Source organism: Theobroma umbraticum, unplaced genomic scaffold (genome assembly GCF_002168275.2).
Source record: "Theobroma umbraticum cultivar Fairchild unplaced genomic scaffold, ASM216827v3 scaffold_106.0, whole genome shotgun sequence".
Taxonomy (NCBI): Eukaryota; Viridiplantae; Streptophyta; class Magnoliopsida; order Malvales; family Malvaceae; genus Theobroma; species Theobroma umbraticum.
The window spans coordinates 2,193,027-2,209,589 of NW_018397276.1; the positions used below are offsets into that span (position 1 = coordinate 2,193,027).

Below are 16,563 nucleotides of genomic sequence, written 5' to 3' on the forward strand. Positions count from 1 at the left end.
TGTGCTTTGCCCACTTATAATCTTGGACAATATTTGAAATCAATTTTTAAGTAAGGAATAATTATAGATAGCAGCCGTTGTTTTTCTTACTCAATAGTGAGTATCTGTTGTTATTAATTTAATATATTAAGATATAAAATTATGATTGGATTCACGCATGTTGGATTTGATTGACTTATTCGTGTTGACTTAATAGAATCTATTTAATGAAAATAGAATATCCAATCATTAAATATGAGTTCTATCATAAGAATCATCCCCCCTCTATCAAGTGCGAATATATATATATATATATATACACACACACACACGTCTCATAATTATGATATATGGAATTTTTATATTTGAATGATGATAATTAAAAATCTATTCAAAAATAATAGATGGAAGCAAGATCCATGTACTAACAATTTTATTTAAAGACATCTATTTACTAATATGTTTAGTTACTTGATTGCCATTAATCTTTAATTAGTTTAAATTTAATTTTAATATACAAATTTCTCATTCTCATTAAATAATGACATCATATTCTCTTTGGACCAATAAATTGTTTAATAAAATTTTGATCTTCGTTGATTAATTATCCAACATATTCATTGGATTCTTAGATCGAAAACTTCCTTTTAAAAAAAAAATACATGAAATGATGACGAAAACATTTTAGGTCTTAATAGAGAAAATAAAGAATCATATAGACACTTTCTAGATATGGAAAAGAAGGGTTACTCACCGGCAGGTCAACCTTATGCATAGTTTTTTAGGCTCTTGTCTCTTTCGAACTTCATCCGATTTTTTTTAAATAAATATTATATTATATTAAATTTTAATTTTAAAATATATTTAAAAATTATAATATTAATGTAAGAGAATATTTTAAACGATAAATTAGTTTTACATGCACACTTTTTTTATTTGTGGTCGCATAACTTATTCAGGTTCAATCAAGAAAACAAGTAAAATAATAATTAAATGGTCAAATTTAGGCTCAATTTTTAAAAATGAGAGCTCTAGTAAATCCAATTTGACTTATAAATACTTTTAATTTTTTCTAATACCATCGATATTTAAAGTCTTAGTTTGTAACCAAGGTAAGACATTTAGCTTTAAAAAAATTTAAGGTAGGAGATTTACAGTATTAGTGGCTGCATAATGTGCATCCATAATATCGGTATAAAGAATCTCTATACTGATCTTATAGGGCGTGCTTGGTTGGGGGATTGGAATAGCCATTCTTCCTCTATTTTCATTCTTGAGATAAAGTTACATTTGATTTAATGGATGACTATTTTTCGGAATAGCCATTTCAAGAGAAGCCTGAATAACTATTATCAAAGTCTTCATTGTTAATGGTTATTCCAAATTGTTGAGAATAAGAAGAGAAGTAGATTAGATAAATATACCTTTTTATAATTTCAAAAATTTTCATATAAAAATAATAAACCTTTTTTTTCTCTCTCTTCCTCGCTCTTTCTCTCTTTAAAGCATATAACACACAAAATTTTTTACTTCATTTTCAAAAAAAAAGAAATAAAAATATTTAAATATTAGTTAATATATTAATATTATTTAATTATAATAAATATTATAAAGAATATTATTTAATATTATTATTCGAATATAATAAATGTAATAAAGAATATTATTTAGTATTATTTAAATTTAATGAAGAATATATTTTGTCTTTTAATATTAACTATTTTTTAAGTAAAATAAAAGGTTTAATTATCTTATAATACAACATATTATTAAATTATAATAAAAATATGTTTGTATTTTGGTAAAAATATTATTTAATTATAGTAAAATTTATTTTGATTTTATTATTTAGAATATTTCTATCTTTTAATGAAATAAATTCTGTAATTTTAATAAAGAGTATTTTTTTCTCATCATAGTATTTTTTTAACTAAAAAATCTTAAATTTAATAAAAGGTATTTTTATCATTTAGTCATTATTCCTTAACTATTTTTAAAATTATTTTTGCTAACCAAACAATGGAATAAGTAATAATAACAATTTCTATCTTATTCCATTCCTATGAACCAATCGATATAATAGTTATTCTCTTTTTATTCTATTCTCTTAAAATGACTATTCTTTTCCCATTTTATTTCTTCTAATGAACCGAGCATACTCTTAATGTAGGAAAAATAAAAAAGAAAATACAACTACCAAAAAAGTAAAAAACTAAAGTAAATCAATTTTAATTTAACAATTGTCTAATATTAAAGAATCAATATTAATTGATTTTAAAATTAAATAATATTTTTTTTCAAATATGCAATTAAGATACACAAAAACGTGTTGTCAACTAAAACTCGTTTATGCTAACATAAGTATTAACAAAATGATCATTTTGTTATAACAATAGTAAATTACTTTTTAGAATGTCAAAGATTAAAACGATATACACCATAAATTATTGAGATTATAAATATTGAAATAAGTAGAAAATTAATGCATTTATTATTACTATAAATAATTATAAAAGTTGCTATAATGTCCAGATAAAAATCCATAACTTGCGTTTGAACGCCTTAATCTCTCTTATTCTCTTTAAATATAGTTTTACAACTAATCTGCCGCGTTTATAATATTCTAGAAATACATATGGGTAAATTTTATGACCTCTTTTAAACTTATTATCCCATTTTCATATATATATATATATATTACATTTTTATTTATTAATAAATAAAAATAATATAACTTCAATTCGAAACATATTTTCCTAGTTTAATATATTATAAGTTGAAAAACAAGATAAGCCAATTTATAGTAGGTAACATGTCCATTTACTTATAAATGAAAAATCAATACATACAATTACAAGTAAACACGTAGTAAAAAGATATACAAAGGTTTACTTGTAAAATTTAAGAATTTTACTACAATAGATGTCTAAATGAATTCTTTTAAGATTTTATGATAAAATTTATATTTAGATTTTATGCACACCCCTACTTGAATGATATATATATATATATTAATAGCCAAAATTACTATTATTAACAATCATGTTTAGATATAATATCTTAAAAAGTTCTTAAATTATTAAAAAAATTTAATTAAATTTTTATTCTTTTATTACTTTCCATGAATTTTTTATATTTACTTTATGAGTAACTATGCCTTTATAATTAATTATTAATTAACTATTATTAATTAAATATTTTTATACTATATGGTATGTTAATATATCATATTATATGATTACGTGGTATGACGTTAAGATTGTGTAATATCTTCATTCTCTATGTTAGCATTAAGGTAATATTACGTTAATACTACGTGAGTACAAAATGAAATGATAGGTAAAATATTATTTTATGAGAGTTAATCAACCGTTAATAATAAGTATTTATTTGATTCAATTTAATTAAAAAAATAAGAATAAAATTCATTTAAGTTTTTTTAAAATATTATTAAACTTAATATAAAATTATTTAAAAATAAAAATAATAAGCTAAAAACGTTAAAGTAAAAGCAAAACCAGACGCTGTCAATTCGGGTGCCTCTGCCAATTTTCACTTCAGAAGCCCACGGGAAAAGCAAACCCGGGTTGAAGCCCAAGGAATAACGTTTTCCGAATCTTCCCGTGAGCCGTTTCACTCCGCTTGTATTAAAATCCTCCTCGACCTTTCTTTACCCTTCACTGTCTTCCATTGGTCTCTCCGCCTCTCTCATTATCGTAAGCCCTCTCACTTTGAATAATCTCATTTCATTATTTATTTATTTATTTGATCTGAGTATTCAGTATTTCTTCATCTCTTTTGGGTGTAGTATTCTTTTCTGTTTGGTTGTTGTTGAAGAAGTGATAATACTATGGCTACAAAGAAGAGCGTTGGAGCTTTGAAGGAAGCAGATTTGAAAGGAAAGAGGGTGTTTGTGAGAGTTGATCTGAACGTTCCATTGGATGATAACTTTAACATAACCGATGACACGAGAGTCCGAGCTGCTGTTCCCACCATCAAGTATTTGATGGGTCTTGGCTCTAAAGTCATCCTTTCTAGTCACTTGGTACTTTTTTTATTTGTGAATTCTTTTTCTTCCGATTTTATTTTATTTTCTATTAAAAATTTGCTTCTGGGTTTGCTTTTATTTAGTCGGGTTTTGTTTTGTTTTTTGTTATTGGAGAATTTATTTTGTTGTTGTGATCTGTTGTTTATTGAGCACTCATTCACTAGTTTTGAAGAGGATTTGTGTTTCTGAGGAAAAAGTTGTTTCTCTTTTTGGAATCTGTTTAGCTAGACTAAGCTAGATCTGGGTAAATCGGATGGATGCAGTATCATCTCAAATTTTATTTATTGTTTCTTTAGACCAATATGAGAAATTCTATTTTCTCCTGATTTTTAATTTAAAAATATAAAAAATTTTGAAAAATTTGTGCTTAGAGAATGTATTTTTGGGTCCTCTTAGATATATGAAGCATAAATTTTTTGGTGGTATGTTCATCATTAGTTTTGATTTGATGATAAACTTGAGGTGACTCTTGCCCCTTGACTGTAATTTCCTGTCTTTGAGCCTGGTTTATTCATTATTATATTGTTATCTCTTTAGCATCATTTTGGGATGTAATAGTGCATCTTTAATGTTGTCTTTGTGTACGTTAGGTAGAGATGGTTAATATGTATGTTCGTCAATAAGGTATAACTCCACTAAATGGCAGGCTAAGTTCCTTAAATGATAGGCTAAGTTCCTTTGAGAGGCCTTGCATTCGAATTCCTTGCGCGTGCCGCAATGCATCATTCAATTTCTAAGCTGAATGGTTTACTTAAATCCAATTGGTTTTAATTTTTCATGGAGTGGTTTTCCGTCTATCCAACCAACATGATTGGTAATAGTGGTCTTTTAGTGGTTGGGTTTTTTGCTATATTTTTGTATCATATTGGATGGATTGGCACTTAAACTACCCTGATGTGCTCATGTGTACCTGATGACATCAGTTTCTTTGTTTTTAAGTGCTGATGATGTGCCTGTTTGGTTTTGAAACATCATTCTGTCTTTTTGTACATCAGCTATAAATATGTATGTATGAATGGATGGCCAAATTATTTTAAGACTCAATAACCAGTATTAGGATGATTCATCAATCAGGCTTTAAATTAATCTATGAAGTGGACAAATGATACATTAACAGAAAAAGAAAAAAAACCCAATGATCTGACCAAGAGAACAGACCACAATAAGAAAAATTATAGAAAAAATTACAAAATAGAAAAGAAACACAAAATTCTAACCCAAAAAATAGCTACTAGTTCTAACAAAAATAATTTATAACTGCCAGTGTGTCTGTGTGTAGTTGAGGAGAGATCCACGTAAATTGGTGTAAATATTATTAAGTTTGAGATCCTTCCATAACTTCTGATACAAATATATTTAGAAAACCAACTGTTTTGATTTGATAACCTAATCATACCTGTTATGCATGTAAAAGTCAATTCGATATTTGTATCATGTCAATCGAGAACAATGTCTTTTTCAATTTATATTGAACATGTTCAATTGACTTGGAATTTCACATGCATGATCTATATGAATAGCGCATGAAACCCAATATGGGATTATTAAAATATAAATCACATCAAAAGATAAAAAAGGGTGTAAAACCTAAACAAGTTTAACACTGGTGTGTGCGTGCACTCATGCGAGTGCGCGCGCGCGTGATCGTGTGTGTGTAGATTGATAGATAGATTGATCGAATGATATCTTTTTATATTTATTTATTTATTTATTCATTCATTCTAATTTTTTAAAAATAAATTTATTTCCTTCATTTTTTAATGTATTTGGTTCTTATACTGTGTTTTATTTCATAGACGTGTTGGATTGCAAGTGATGCATGATGATGTTAGTAAAAGATTTGAAACATTCTATTGTTTACTAACTCACATCTAAACCAATTTTGACTGTAATGTAAAACAGAATTTTTTTACGGTTTTATTTTTCCTTTAACCCTTATCTTCAACTTGTGTTAGTGTGCTTTTAGTTGGCTGAAGACACAAAAAAATTTTGCTCAGGGCTAGTGAATTATAAAAAAATGTGCAATAAGTGAATTATAAAGAATAGTTGGGCAATTGTGCTATGTGCAGACTTTCTTGCTTCTTTATTTTTTTGTTGCATACTTTCTGGCTCCTTTATTTTTATGTTGTGGACTTTTTCTCAGGTTGAAATTCTAAGAAGATTTTTTTGATGTCTTTATCAGGGACGCCCAAAGGGTGTCACTCCCAAGTACAGCCTGAAGCCTCTTGTGCCAAGGCTATCTGAACTCCTTGGAGTCGAGGTTTATCCTTGAAACTAACACTTTATGCTCTTCAGGGTTTTATTTGCTATATATTTTCCTATTTAACATTTTCTTTTTCTCATGTGACAGGTTAAAATGGCAAATGACTGTATTGGTGCAGAAGTTGAGAAGCTGGTGGCAGAAATTCCAGATGGTGGTGTATTGCTGCTTGAGAATGTGAGGTTTTACAAAGAGGAAGAGAAAAATGATCCTGAATTTGCAAAGAAGCTAGCTTCTCTTGCAGATGTCTATGTGAATGATGCTTTCGGCACGGCTCACAGGGCCCATGCATCAACAGAGGGCGTTGCAAAATTTTTAAAACCTTCTGTTGCTGGTTTTCTTATGCAGAAGGTATTATGAATAACATTAATGTGAAAATCAAGTCCCATTCTTGTGTGGTCTAGCAGATTGATTTAAGAATTGTGTTCTTCATTATGACGCATTTTGATTATTGGAAATTGGTGTTATGTAGATTCTATTTAACAGCTTGCGAGATTGAGTTTTTGTTATGTGGTCTGATGGTCTATGCCTAGATGATGCATATTCTGTATGGAGCTTTGTCTATCTCGGTCTTTGTTCGAGTGTGTAGAGAACATAAGATAGCTATTTTTTTGATTTGTTCAAGCATGTAGAGAACATACAATACTAAGTTTCCAATTTTTGTTTTGGATATATTTGACATGTTTACTTGTTCTCTGTTTTTAGGAACTTGATTATCTTGTTGGAGCTGTGGCCAATCCCAAGAAGCCATTTGCTGCAATTGTCGGTGGTTCTAAGGTGTCAACAAAGATTGGAGTGATCGAATCCCTCTTGGCCAAGGTTGACATTCTCTTACTGGGTGGAGGAATGATCTTTACTTTCTACAAAGCCCAAGGATATTCTGTTGGATCATCACTTGTGGAGGAAGACAAACTTGATCTAGCAACATCACTCCTTGAGAAGGCCAAGGCAAAAGGGGTGTCTCTCTTGCTTCCCACTGATGTTGTTATTGCTGACAAGTTTGCTCCAGATGCTAACAGCAAGGTTTGTGCTGCTGCTTTGTATTTATGTTTGTTCTATGAAATTCTTTGGGTGGACTGTATTGCAGTGAGACCTAATTTTACAGCTCTATCCCACACAACAAATGAGCCTGTTCTCTCTTTCTTCTCTGTGCCCTTCCCCAACTCTTATGCAGAGTGTACATTAGTGCAATATCTATGCGGAATTCTGTAGCAGTGGTTTTTTTTTATTCATATTTGAACTTGTTTCGGCCTTTGAATTTTTCAATTTTTTCGCAGGTGGTTTCAGCATCTGAGATTCCAGATGGTTGGATGGGCTTGGATATAGGACCTGACTCCATCAAAACCTTCAGTGAGGCTTTGGACACTACCAAGACCATAATTTGGAATGGACCCATGGGTGTGTTTGAGTTTGAGAAGTTTGCTGCAGGCACAGAGGTAAAGAGTGATTTACTTTTAGAAAAAAGGTGGTCATGAGGTGGAGTCTGGTCTTAATTTGGTCATAATTCCTAGATTTTATTGGCATTATCGAGATTAGCCAGTGGTTCGGAGTACAGGATTTGAAAGCATTTTCTTTTGCATGTTTAAACTTGGAAGTAAAATTTCTTTTTCTATGCAGGTGATTGCCAAGAAGCTTGCTGAGCTCAGCAGCAAGGGAGTGACAACAATCATTGGAGGAGGTGACTCTGTTGCAGCTGTGGAAAAGGTTGGGCTTGCAGACAAGATGAGCCACATCTCTACCGGTGGTGGTGCTAGCTTAGAGCTTCTTGAGGGAAAACCACTCCCTGGAGTGCTTGCTCTTGATGATGCTTGAGCTTAATTTTGCACAGCTTTGTCTTTTGTGCATTTTTTTTACTGCTGTAACGTGGCTGGTTTTTCAGCCAAGAGTGAATCAGCTAGTGGTACTAGTATTAGTAGAGCTGATCTTGTAGAGGCTTATAAGGTGAATTCAAAAAATAAAATGGTTTCTCCTAGGCATCAATCATAGATGCATTTGGAATGGATCTGTTTTGGGACCATTGTTAATGATCCAATTGCATAATGCATGTTTTATATATTCCTGGATACCTCAGTGACACTGCTGTTGCTTTTCTTCTTTTACTTTTTTTTTTGAAAATCTGTTGATGAATTGATTTTACTTTCTGAAGATATGCTTGGCTCTTGAGTGCTGCAAATAATGCATTTTGTAGATCTACGATAAGGTTCACAGTCGACATAAGTCCTTAAAAACGATGTTGTACAGAAGCTAAACATCCATTCTTTGCATTCATAGGTTGTATGCACTTGCAGAAATGTTACAAGAAGCAATCACAAAATGACAAAGGACCAACATGTGCATGAGGGTTCTGCTATGGTCTTCATTACCTAGAAGACCCTTTAGCTTTGTTCTTAATTCTTCAAATCTTTTGCTTGATGAGACCTTTAGTTAACACGTCTGGTAATTGGTGATTAGAACTGCAATACCCTGCATGTAATTCAGCAGAATTCTCAGTATCTCTTATGTCATGAAATTTGACATTAATGTCCTGTTAGGTTCTTTGTGATTGCAATGACAGAATTAATATCAACATAGTTCATTGTAGGGTTGAGTTGTGGATGGTTGAGATCCAATAGCACTTTCCTAAACCAAATGGCTTGATTAGCAATTGGTATGTAGTTTAGTTTTAACTGATGATTGAGCCACAGCATCTTGTTTCTTTGAGTTCTAGCTAAAGACACCATTTCCCAATGAGAAGACATACCTTGATGCAGAGCTTGCCCAAACATTGTCTGAATATCCAATGAGCTTCACAGTGTCTTGATGTTTATAGTGAATACCATAAGCAACTGTACCTCTTAGGTGCCTAAACACCTTTTTGCATTGCTGTAGTGCAATTGAGAAGGTTGTTGCATAAGCCTGGAAAGCATGCTCACTGTGTACATGAGATCATCTCTTTGCAGCACACAAATACAACAACTACCAATTAAACTTCTGTATTGTGTTGCATCTTCTAGTTCAGCATCAGCATACGCAAACATTTGCTTATTTGCAGGCCGTGTAGTTTTTACAAGTAGGGTTGGTTATATTATAAAGTCACCAAAGCCCTTGCTTTAGGTCTAAGGTTTTCATAGTCCTTATAATTTTATAATAATATAATTAATTATATTAAAAATATATAAAAATTAAGAAAATTAATAAAATATCTACATATTCTCTCACTTATTAAATTAATTACCGAACAAATATCTATTTTTTCTCACTTCTAGCATCTTTATTAATTCTCAACTATTTATCTCATTTGTTTATTAAAAATAGGTAAAAGTCGAGATAATTAATAAAAAGACATATATTCTCAGTTCGTTAATTATGTGCCTAATGAATCTCAATTTTTTATCACTTCTCAATTCCCACAATACTATTAATTCTGAACTATTTCTCTTATTTTCAATCAACTAATGGTAATATTTCAATCAACTAATGGTAATATGTATTTAATGTTCTCAAATAGTTATTTTTTTCCTGTATAGAAAGCCAATTATCTCTTAGGTTTTTTTCATGTTATAATATCCACTTTTGAACTCTATTTTCCTCATTTCTCAAATTCTTACATCATTGAAGTTTTAAAATGCAATAATGAGGTCTCATCACCTCTTGTTATGAACAAGTCATCCACATACAGAGACACCATTAACTTGACACTATTTTTTGACTTCAAACCATAAAGTGTGGCTTCATTAGGACTTTTTGCAAATCCTTATTGAGTCAAATAGGCATCTATCTCATTGTACCATGCTTGTTTTAATCCATACAACACCTTATGCAATTTGTAGACCTTTTCACTTTCAATTTCCATTTCAAAGCTCTATGGCTGTCCAATGAAGATTTCTTCTTCAAGTGAACCATTATGAAGGTAATTTAATTTCTAAATGGTGAATTTTCTACCTTAAGCATGCTGATAATGCAACCAACAGTATGATAGTGTCAAACCTAGCAATAAGAGCAAAGGTCTCCATGTTTTGTGTAACCTCTGGCCACCAACCTTGCCTTGAATATATCAACTAAACCATCAGGATTGAGTTTTTGTCTATAAATCCACTTAACCCCTATTACATGTTAATGATATGCCTATCAACTAGAGTCCATGTACAATTTCTGTTTATCACACTAATATCTTCTTGCATTACAAACATCCACTCCTTCGATTTTGAGGTTTCAAGATAATTTCCTAACTGTACAAAAGTAAGATTACATTTGTGTAAATGCCTATGATGTCCTTATGCCTCTTCTAGGAACTTCAATGTCTTTAGAATTTGATTACGGTGCATCATTAGCTATAGGTGAGTTTTTGTTGATTGATAAAGGTAGTTGCGCATTAGTTACTTCATTTGTTTCTTAATTCCATCTTGCATTCTCATCAAACACTACACTTCTACATATTGCGACTTTGCCTATTCTGACATAGCACACTCTATACCCCTTTGATTGAGCGTCATAGCCTAGCAAAATTCCAGGATTTGTCTTGTGGTTCAATTTGTACCTTTTTACCTCTAGAAGTTTCACATATCAAGTGCAACCAAACACTTTCAAGTAACTAGCATTAGGTTTGAAGCCATTTGAAGCTTTAATCGTGTTTTGCCTATAAGAGCTTTAGTTGGAAGAAGGTTTAACATATAGATTGTAGTGTTAATTACCTAGACCTAGAACCTTTTAGGCAATCCCTTGTCAAATAGCATGCATTGGTTATCTCTAAAACAATTCTAATCTTCCTTTTGCTCACTCCATTCTGATTGGGTGAGTATGGAACTATAAATTGCTGTTTAATTCTGACATTGTTAGGAAACCTTCTAAACTCATGTGAGGTGTATTCTAAGCCATTGTCAAACTGTATAATCTTAATTAGACACCTTGATTCATTATCTACCATTACTTTAAACACTTGACGGGCTTCAAACACTTCTGATTTGTGGTTTAAGAAATGAACGTAGGTCATCCTAGTGAAATCATCAATGAACAACAAAAAGTGCCCACTATCATTAAGTGATTCAATAATCATAGGTCCACATACATCAATGTGGACCAATTTTAGCTTTTTAGTTACTATTTTATAGCTATTCAAAGGAAATTGTAGCCTTGCCTGATTCCTAAATCGACGCAAACCGCATATAGCCTAATTTTCACATATATTAGGTATGTTTTCAACTAAACTACTAGAACTTATAATGTGAAAACCCAACCTTGAATAAAAGTTTAAAGTTGTAACTTAGCTTGGTGAGCATGTAGATTTGTGTTTTCTAATGATATTTTTGAATGTTTACAACCCAAAAATGGATGTTTTGATTGCTTAATGAGTTTATTTGAAATTTGGGACGTAGAAAGGGTCAAATGCTTTGATTTTAGTCTTAAAAACTGCATTTTGGACCAAAAATATTGATACCTATTCATAGGGTATCGATACTTGAAACCCAAAAATGCATTTGATTAATGAATTATAGATACCTTCAAACTTTGAACAAAAATATTGATACCTGAAGATTTTTCAAATCTTCAATCTTCAATCTTCAATCTTGCACAACCTTTCGTGCTTTCTTGATTGTTTTGTGGCCACTTTTCTTCAGAGAAAAACTAGTTAAAACCTCCTTTTCAATTGCTCTGAAAGTCCTTTTTTATAGCCTTCAAAAAGACCTAAATCTAACAAAACACGGAAAAGGAAAACTAGGATATTGAAGTGGTGTCACAGTGCCCTAAAGTCGGGTGGATGTATGTCATTTCTTCTTTTCACGGCACTGACAGTGTTGGCTTCCTGAAACCTGGCCTTCAGCTCTTAGATAGCACAATGAGGTCTTTTCTCCTCATGGTGTCATAGGGCCCAAAGTCTCCATTTTGCCTTTTGCTGTCTTTATTGCACTACTCCATCTTGTGACATGATTTTCTCCTTGATTTGGGCCAGACTGGAAAAAGTGATAAACATGAAAGTTGAAACCCTGGCTCGTAGCTTTCTAATGACTTAAGAATTACATCATGGACTTCTGAGATAAGAGTTATGATCGAAATACTGTAGCATGTATAAAAGAAGCACTACCATACTTGCTCTCTTCATCACTAATTGCGGTCTTTTCATTTGAGAACTTTCAAAAGCAATAAGCTAAATAAGTAAAAACTAAACTAAAAGAAATTTAACATAAAATTAAACTAAAATAACTTAAATTAAAATAACTTATCAAGATTTAAACTAAACTATGAAAAATAACTAAAAATTCCTAATTTCAAACCTAAATTTTAGGAGTTTAATTAATTTAGTACTCAAAAGGTGGCAAAATAACTCTTTGTAATAGAGTTATCACACCCATAAACTTAATTTTTTGCTAGTCCTTGGGCAAAATTTTGAAAGAAAAACTAAACAAAACAAAATCATATAAATGATAAAAACAATTTTAATGAAGAAACAACTAGTTATAGAAAAACAACTAGCTAGAGATAGGTTGCGTCAAATCAATGATTAACCACAATCTTCTTAAAAGTTACCTCTAAATCACAACTCAAGGCAAAACATAAATATCACTCAATTTCATGTTCAATTCAAATGCTAGCTCATTCTCAAATGGATTTTCGTGTGTGTATGTGCAATCTTTTACAAAAAATATCTTGCAATCCAAATAAATTTATGCCAATGCAAAATTCTGAATTAGTTCAAGAATCCCATAGGTTTTCTTTTCATTTTTCTCTCCACTAATGTAGACTAATATTAAGTCAAGGATCATAAGTCTTTATTAGGCTTGTAATGTAAGGCTAGGGTAAAGGTAGAATAGAGGATATTAATGTGGCTAAAATCACCCTAAGCACGTAATCATTCCAAGACCTATATAAAGCTGTAAAATTCAACCTCCAAGTAACACCTTTTTCTTTAATCTTCAACTTTTCTTTTATCAAACATTTTATTTTATTTTATTCTTTTTTTTCACAACATTACACCCCAAACATATTTCTTTCTATGATGGATGGTGGGGTGAATACTAAACATGTTTTTCAACCTTTTTTTTTTATCAACTTCACCTTCTATCTTATTCAACATCAAGCTCAATACACTTTCTAAAATGATATACATACTTAGGAATGGGGGATGCAAACTTGAAAATTTATTTAGAGGCTAGGCTAAAGGAAATATATGTTTAACAAAGAAAAAGTAACATTGGGCTCAAGGGGGTTTACTAGGGAGAAAATTATGAGAAGGTTGGCTTGAAAGGCTCAAATGGTCCAAAGATGGCCTAATTTATATTCTTAACTAAGTATTGCCTAAGATTTCGCATCGAGAGAGATTCAAACAAATTTTAGAATTCAATACATAATTCAGGAATTCAAATCAAAATAAGCCTTGTCTAGATATGTACAGCAATTTAAAGCATAAGACAACGTCCTCAATATATGAAAATCTCTTAACAATGATACTTAGCATAAACATTTAGCATGAACCAAACAATAGTCATATTTACCAAAAAGCTAAAGATAATAAGATAACTAAGTTCTCATCATTGGATATGTAAATTATTAGGAAATTGACACAACCAAATGTAGTTTAATTTCTTAAAGCATAAAGAAAAGTCAATGATAAACAAACTAATTGAACTTAAAACCTAAAACATGAATGCAAAAATAAATAAACCATAACTTAAAATTTTCAAAATTCTCCCCAAACTTAAAGTTAACATTTTCCTTAATGTTAGAAAAATAGAAAAAGGAAGGAACAAGAATACACCCTTGGGAATGGAAAGAGACTCTACTCTTCCTCTTCATTTTACTTGTTATCACCGAGGTTGGGAGCATATGGTAACGAAAGGAAATTAGCCATGTCCATCACCATGTGGTGCACACACCCCCTAATCATTTGCTTTAATGCTTTGTTGCATTTCACCTAAGAAGAATGGTGTTGAGAGGATTGCAACTCCAAGTGTTCCATCCTTGAGACAAAGTTAAGTTATGAGATTGAGTAGGTTGAGGAAGTAGTGGTGCAAATGAAGAACTACCACTAGCGATAGAGTGCTCATGAGCATAAAACGACTAATAATTCCTGCATCGAGACGAACTTTTGGGTGCAATAATTGCTCACTACTCTCCCATTGGACTCTAGCTTGTCGGCATAATGTAGTTATCAAAGAGGAGAACCAAAGCCCATCTTTAGGTGAGTGGGAAGTTTGAAGGATAACATTAAAAATTAGTTGACCAATTTTGGTGGATTTCTTAAAAAAATGGCATAGAGCAAAATTGCTCTGTCTTTTGTGACATCACTATTATGCTTGATTGGGAGTGTCTTTGCCACCAAAAAGTGGAGTCATACCACTTTAAAAGAAAAAGACTCTTTTTTTGACATTTTTCATTTGGTACCCAAATTACATAGTAGAGCAATCACTTAATCCAAATCAACTTGACCATTTAAATATTGCCTGTATTCATCATTCCCAATGTCTAGTGTGTTGATTGATTGCCTGGTTGTCAACTGCTCCTTGGCGACCTTTCGCAAAAGGTTTGCCATTGACATGCTCATAGGCATTGGCATTGGCATAAATTCCAGTACTATTAGAATTATTGTAGCTTCTAGTTGTGTACAAAATTTGTACATTGCCTGTCATTGATGATATTGTGGATTTCGCTATAAAACATCGAATGAACGTCAATACCCCTTTTTGGTATCAGGACTTTTTGTAGGAGAGATTGAATGTGTTGCAATGTAGCTTTAATTGACATAAATTTACTTCTATCAAGGGGACCACTACTACTTCCTCTTGCTCTTTTAGGTGCGTTCTCAAAATTTCTACAATAAATCTTAACAAAACATAAAGCAAAACACAAAAATTAGAAACTACCCATAATTCGCAAGAAGCTCACAAGTCCATCTCCATAATGCCAAAATTCACAACTCCAAATTATCAATTAAATGCAGCAAATTAAAAACCAAATTTCTAAAATCCTAACAGCATTTAGTTCAAATTTCCAAGATTATGAAAACAAGCAAACAAAATCTCAATCACCCATACCCAACTCGCAATTGTTTCATAAGTTTAAGAACTTCAACCAAAAACTAATTTTTCAAGAACAATTTCAACAATGATTGATAATATTTCAAAGAAATTATGAACTGACTTGAAAAATCTAACACTTGATGCTTGTTGTAAGAGTCGTTAAAGATGGAACCTTCCTTTTGTAAGATTAGTGACCAAAAGCTTAAAAATTTTGAATAGGTAAATTGATGAGTTAGAGAGAAAGAGGATTTGCTGAAGAAAGAGTAAAGAGTTGGGATGAGCCTTGTAGCCAATTAGGATTGGTTAAGGCTTGACTCCAATTATGTAATAATATCATTCATATTGAATGATTAGTGGTTTTCCTTCATCAATAAGACATCAATTATAATGAGTTATAAGTCTAATTGGATGAAGTCCATGAGATTAATATGCCTTGCAAGGGAATTGTAATGGGTTGCAGTTATGAGATCCCTATGCATCAAAGAATAATTTTAAAATATTCTTAGTCAATTTATCATTGAGACTGGACATCAATGATGCTTAGAGACTAGTATATTATATATTCCTTACTTTGGAAGTAAGCAATTGATCTCATAGATTAAAGTATAGAGATATTTGAAACTAGAATCTAAATGCTTGCCTGAGAGAGCAAGTTCACTAAACCTGACCCACCATGAGAAGTGCATTTGGTAATACACTTTGGTGTCTATGCAACACTTCTCATCTGTTAGTTGTGTAAACATTTCTTAGACTTGAGACATCAGATTATCTTATGTGTGGATTGCTATGCTTTGATATTATTCGTATGAGTGCCTAAACAAATATGCCAAAATAGTATACTTTTAGATATAGTATGAAGCATGTGAAGGCCAATGAGTGGTCAAGATAGGAATCATTACCTTAAGTGTTTTAGAGGACATATCCTATTAGCCCTTGGTTAACATTAACTTATTAAAGTCCTTGGTCAAAGCCACATGTAGATTATGAAAAAGGTTTCATAACTCTTTGTAAAGTTAATGTTATAATTGTAGGAATGAATATTGAAGGTCAATAAGAGTAGACACTACACCAAGCTCTTGTCATGACTGGGATATATGATGAGAGAATGAATTACATTGATAGACTGTACATTGAAAGGTTGTCAAAGAACCTTATGACTCTTCGAACAATTGGGTGGCCATCATTCATTGGTAGATGCCAATCTTGGTCTATGGAATTGATTATAAATTAATTGATTGAAATTTATATTAATCAATTAAGTCATTAATCAATTTCATGGCTAACAA

General features: G+C 31.3%; 1 protein-coding gene across 1 annotated transcript; it reads left to right on the forward strand.

Moving 5' to 3' along the window:
• The first annotated feature begins 3,560 nt into the window (after window positions 1–3,560).
• On the forward strand, window positions 3,561–8,352 carry LOC110427582 (phosphoglycerate kinase, cytosolic). Its single transcript, XM_021443140.1, has 7 exons — window positions 3,561–3,695; window positions 3,788–4,024; window positions 6,210–6,287; window positions 6,378–6,638; window positions 6,993–7,310; window positions 7,565–7,723; window positions 7,905–8,352. Exons 2-7 carry the CDS (start codon window positions 3,830–3,832, stop codon window positions 8,097–8,099), a joined length of 1,206 nt encoding a protein of 401 aa, XP_021298815.1. The 5' UTR covers window positions 3,561–3,695; window positions 3,788–3,829; the 3' UTR covers window positions 8,100–8,352.
• The last annotated feature ends 8,211 nt before the right edge of the window (window positions 8,353–16,563 follow it).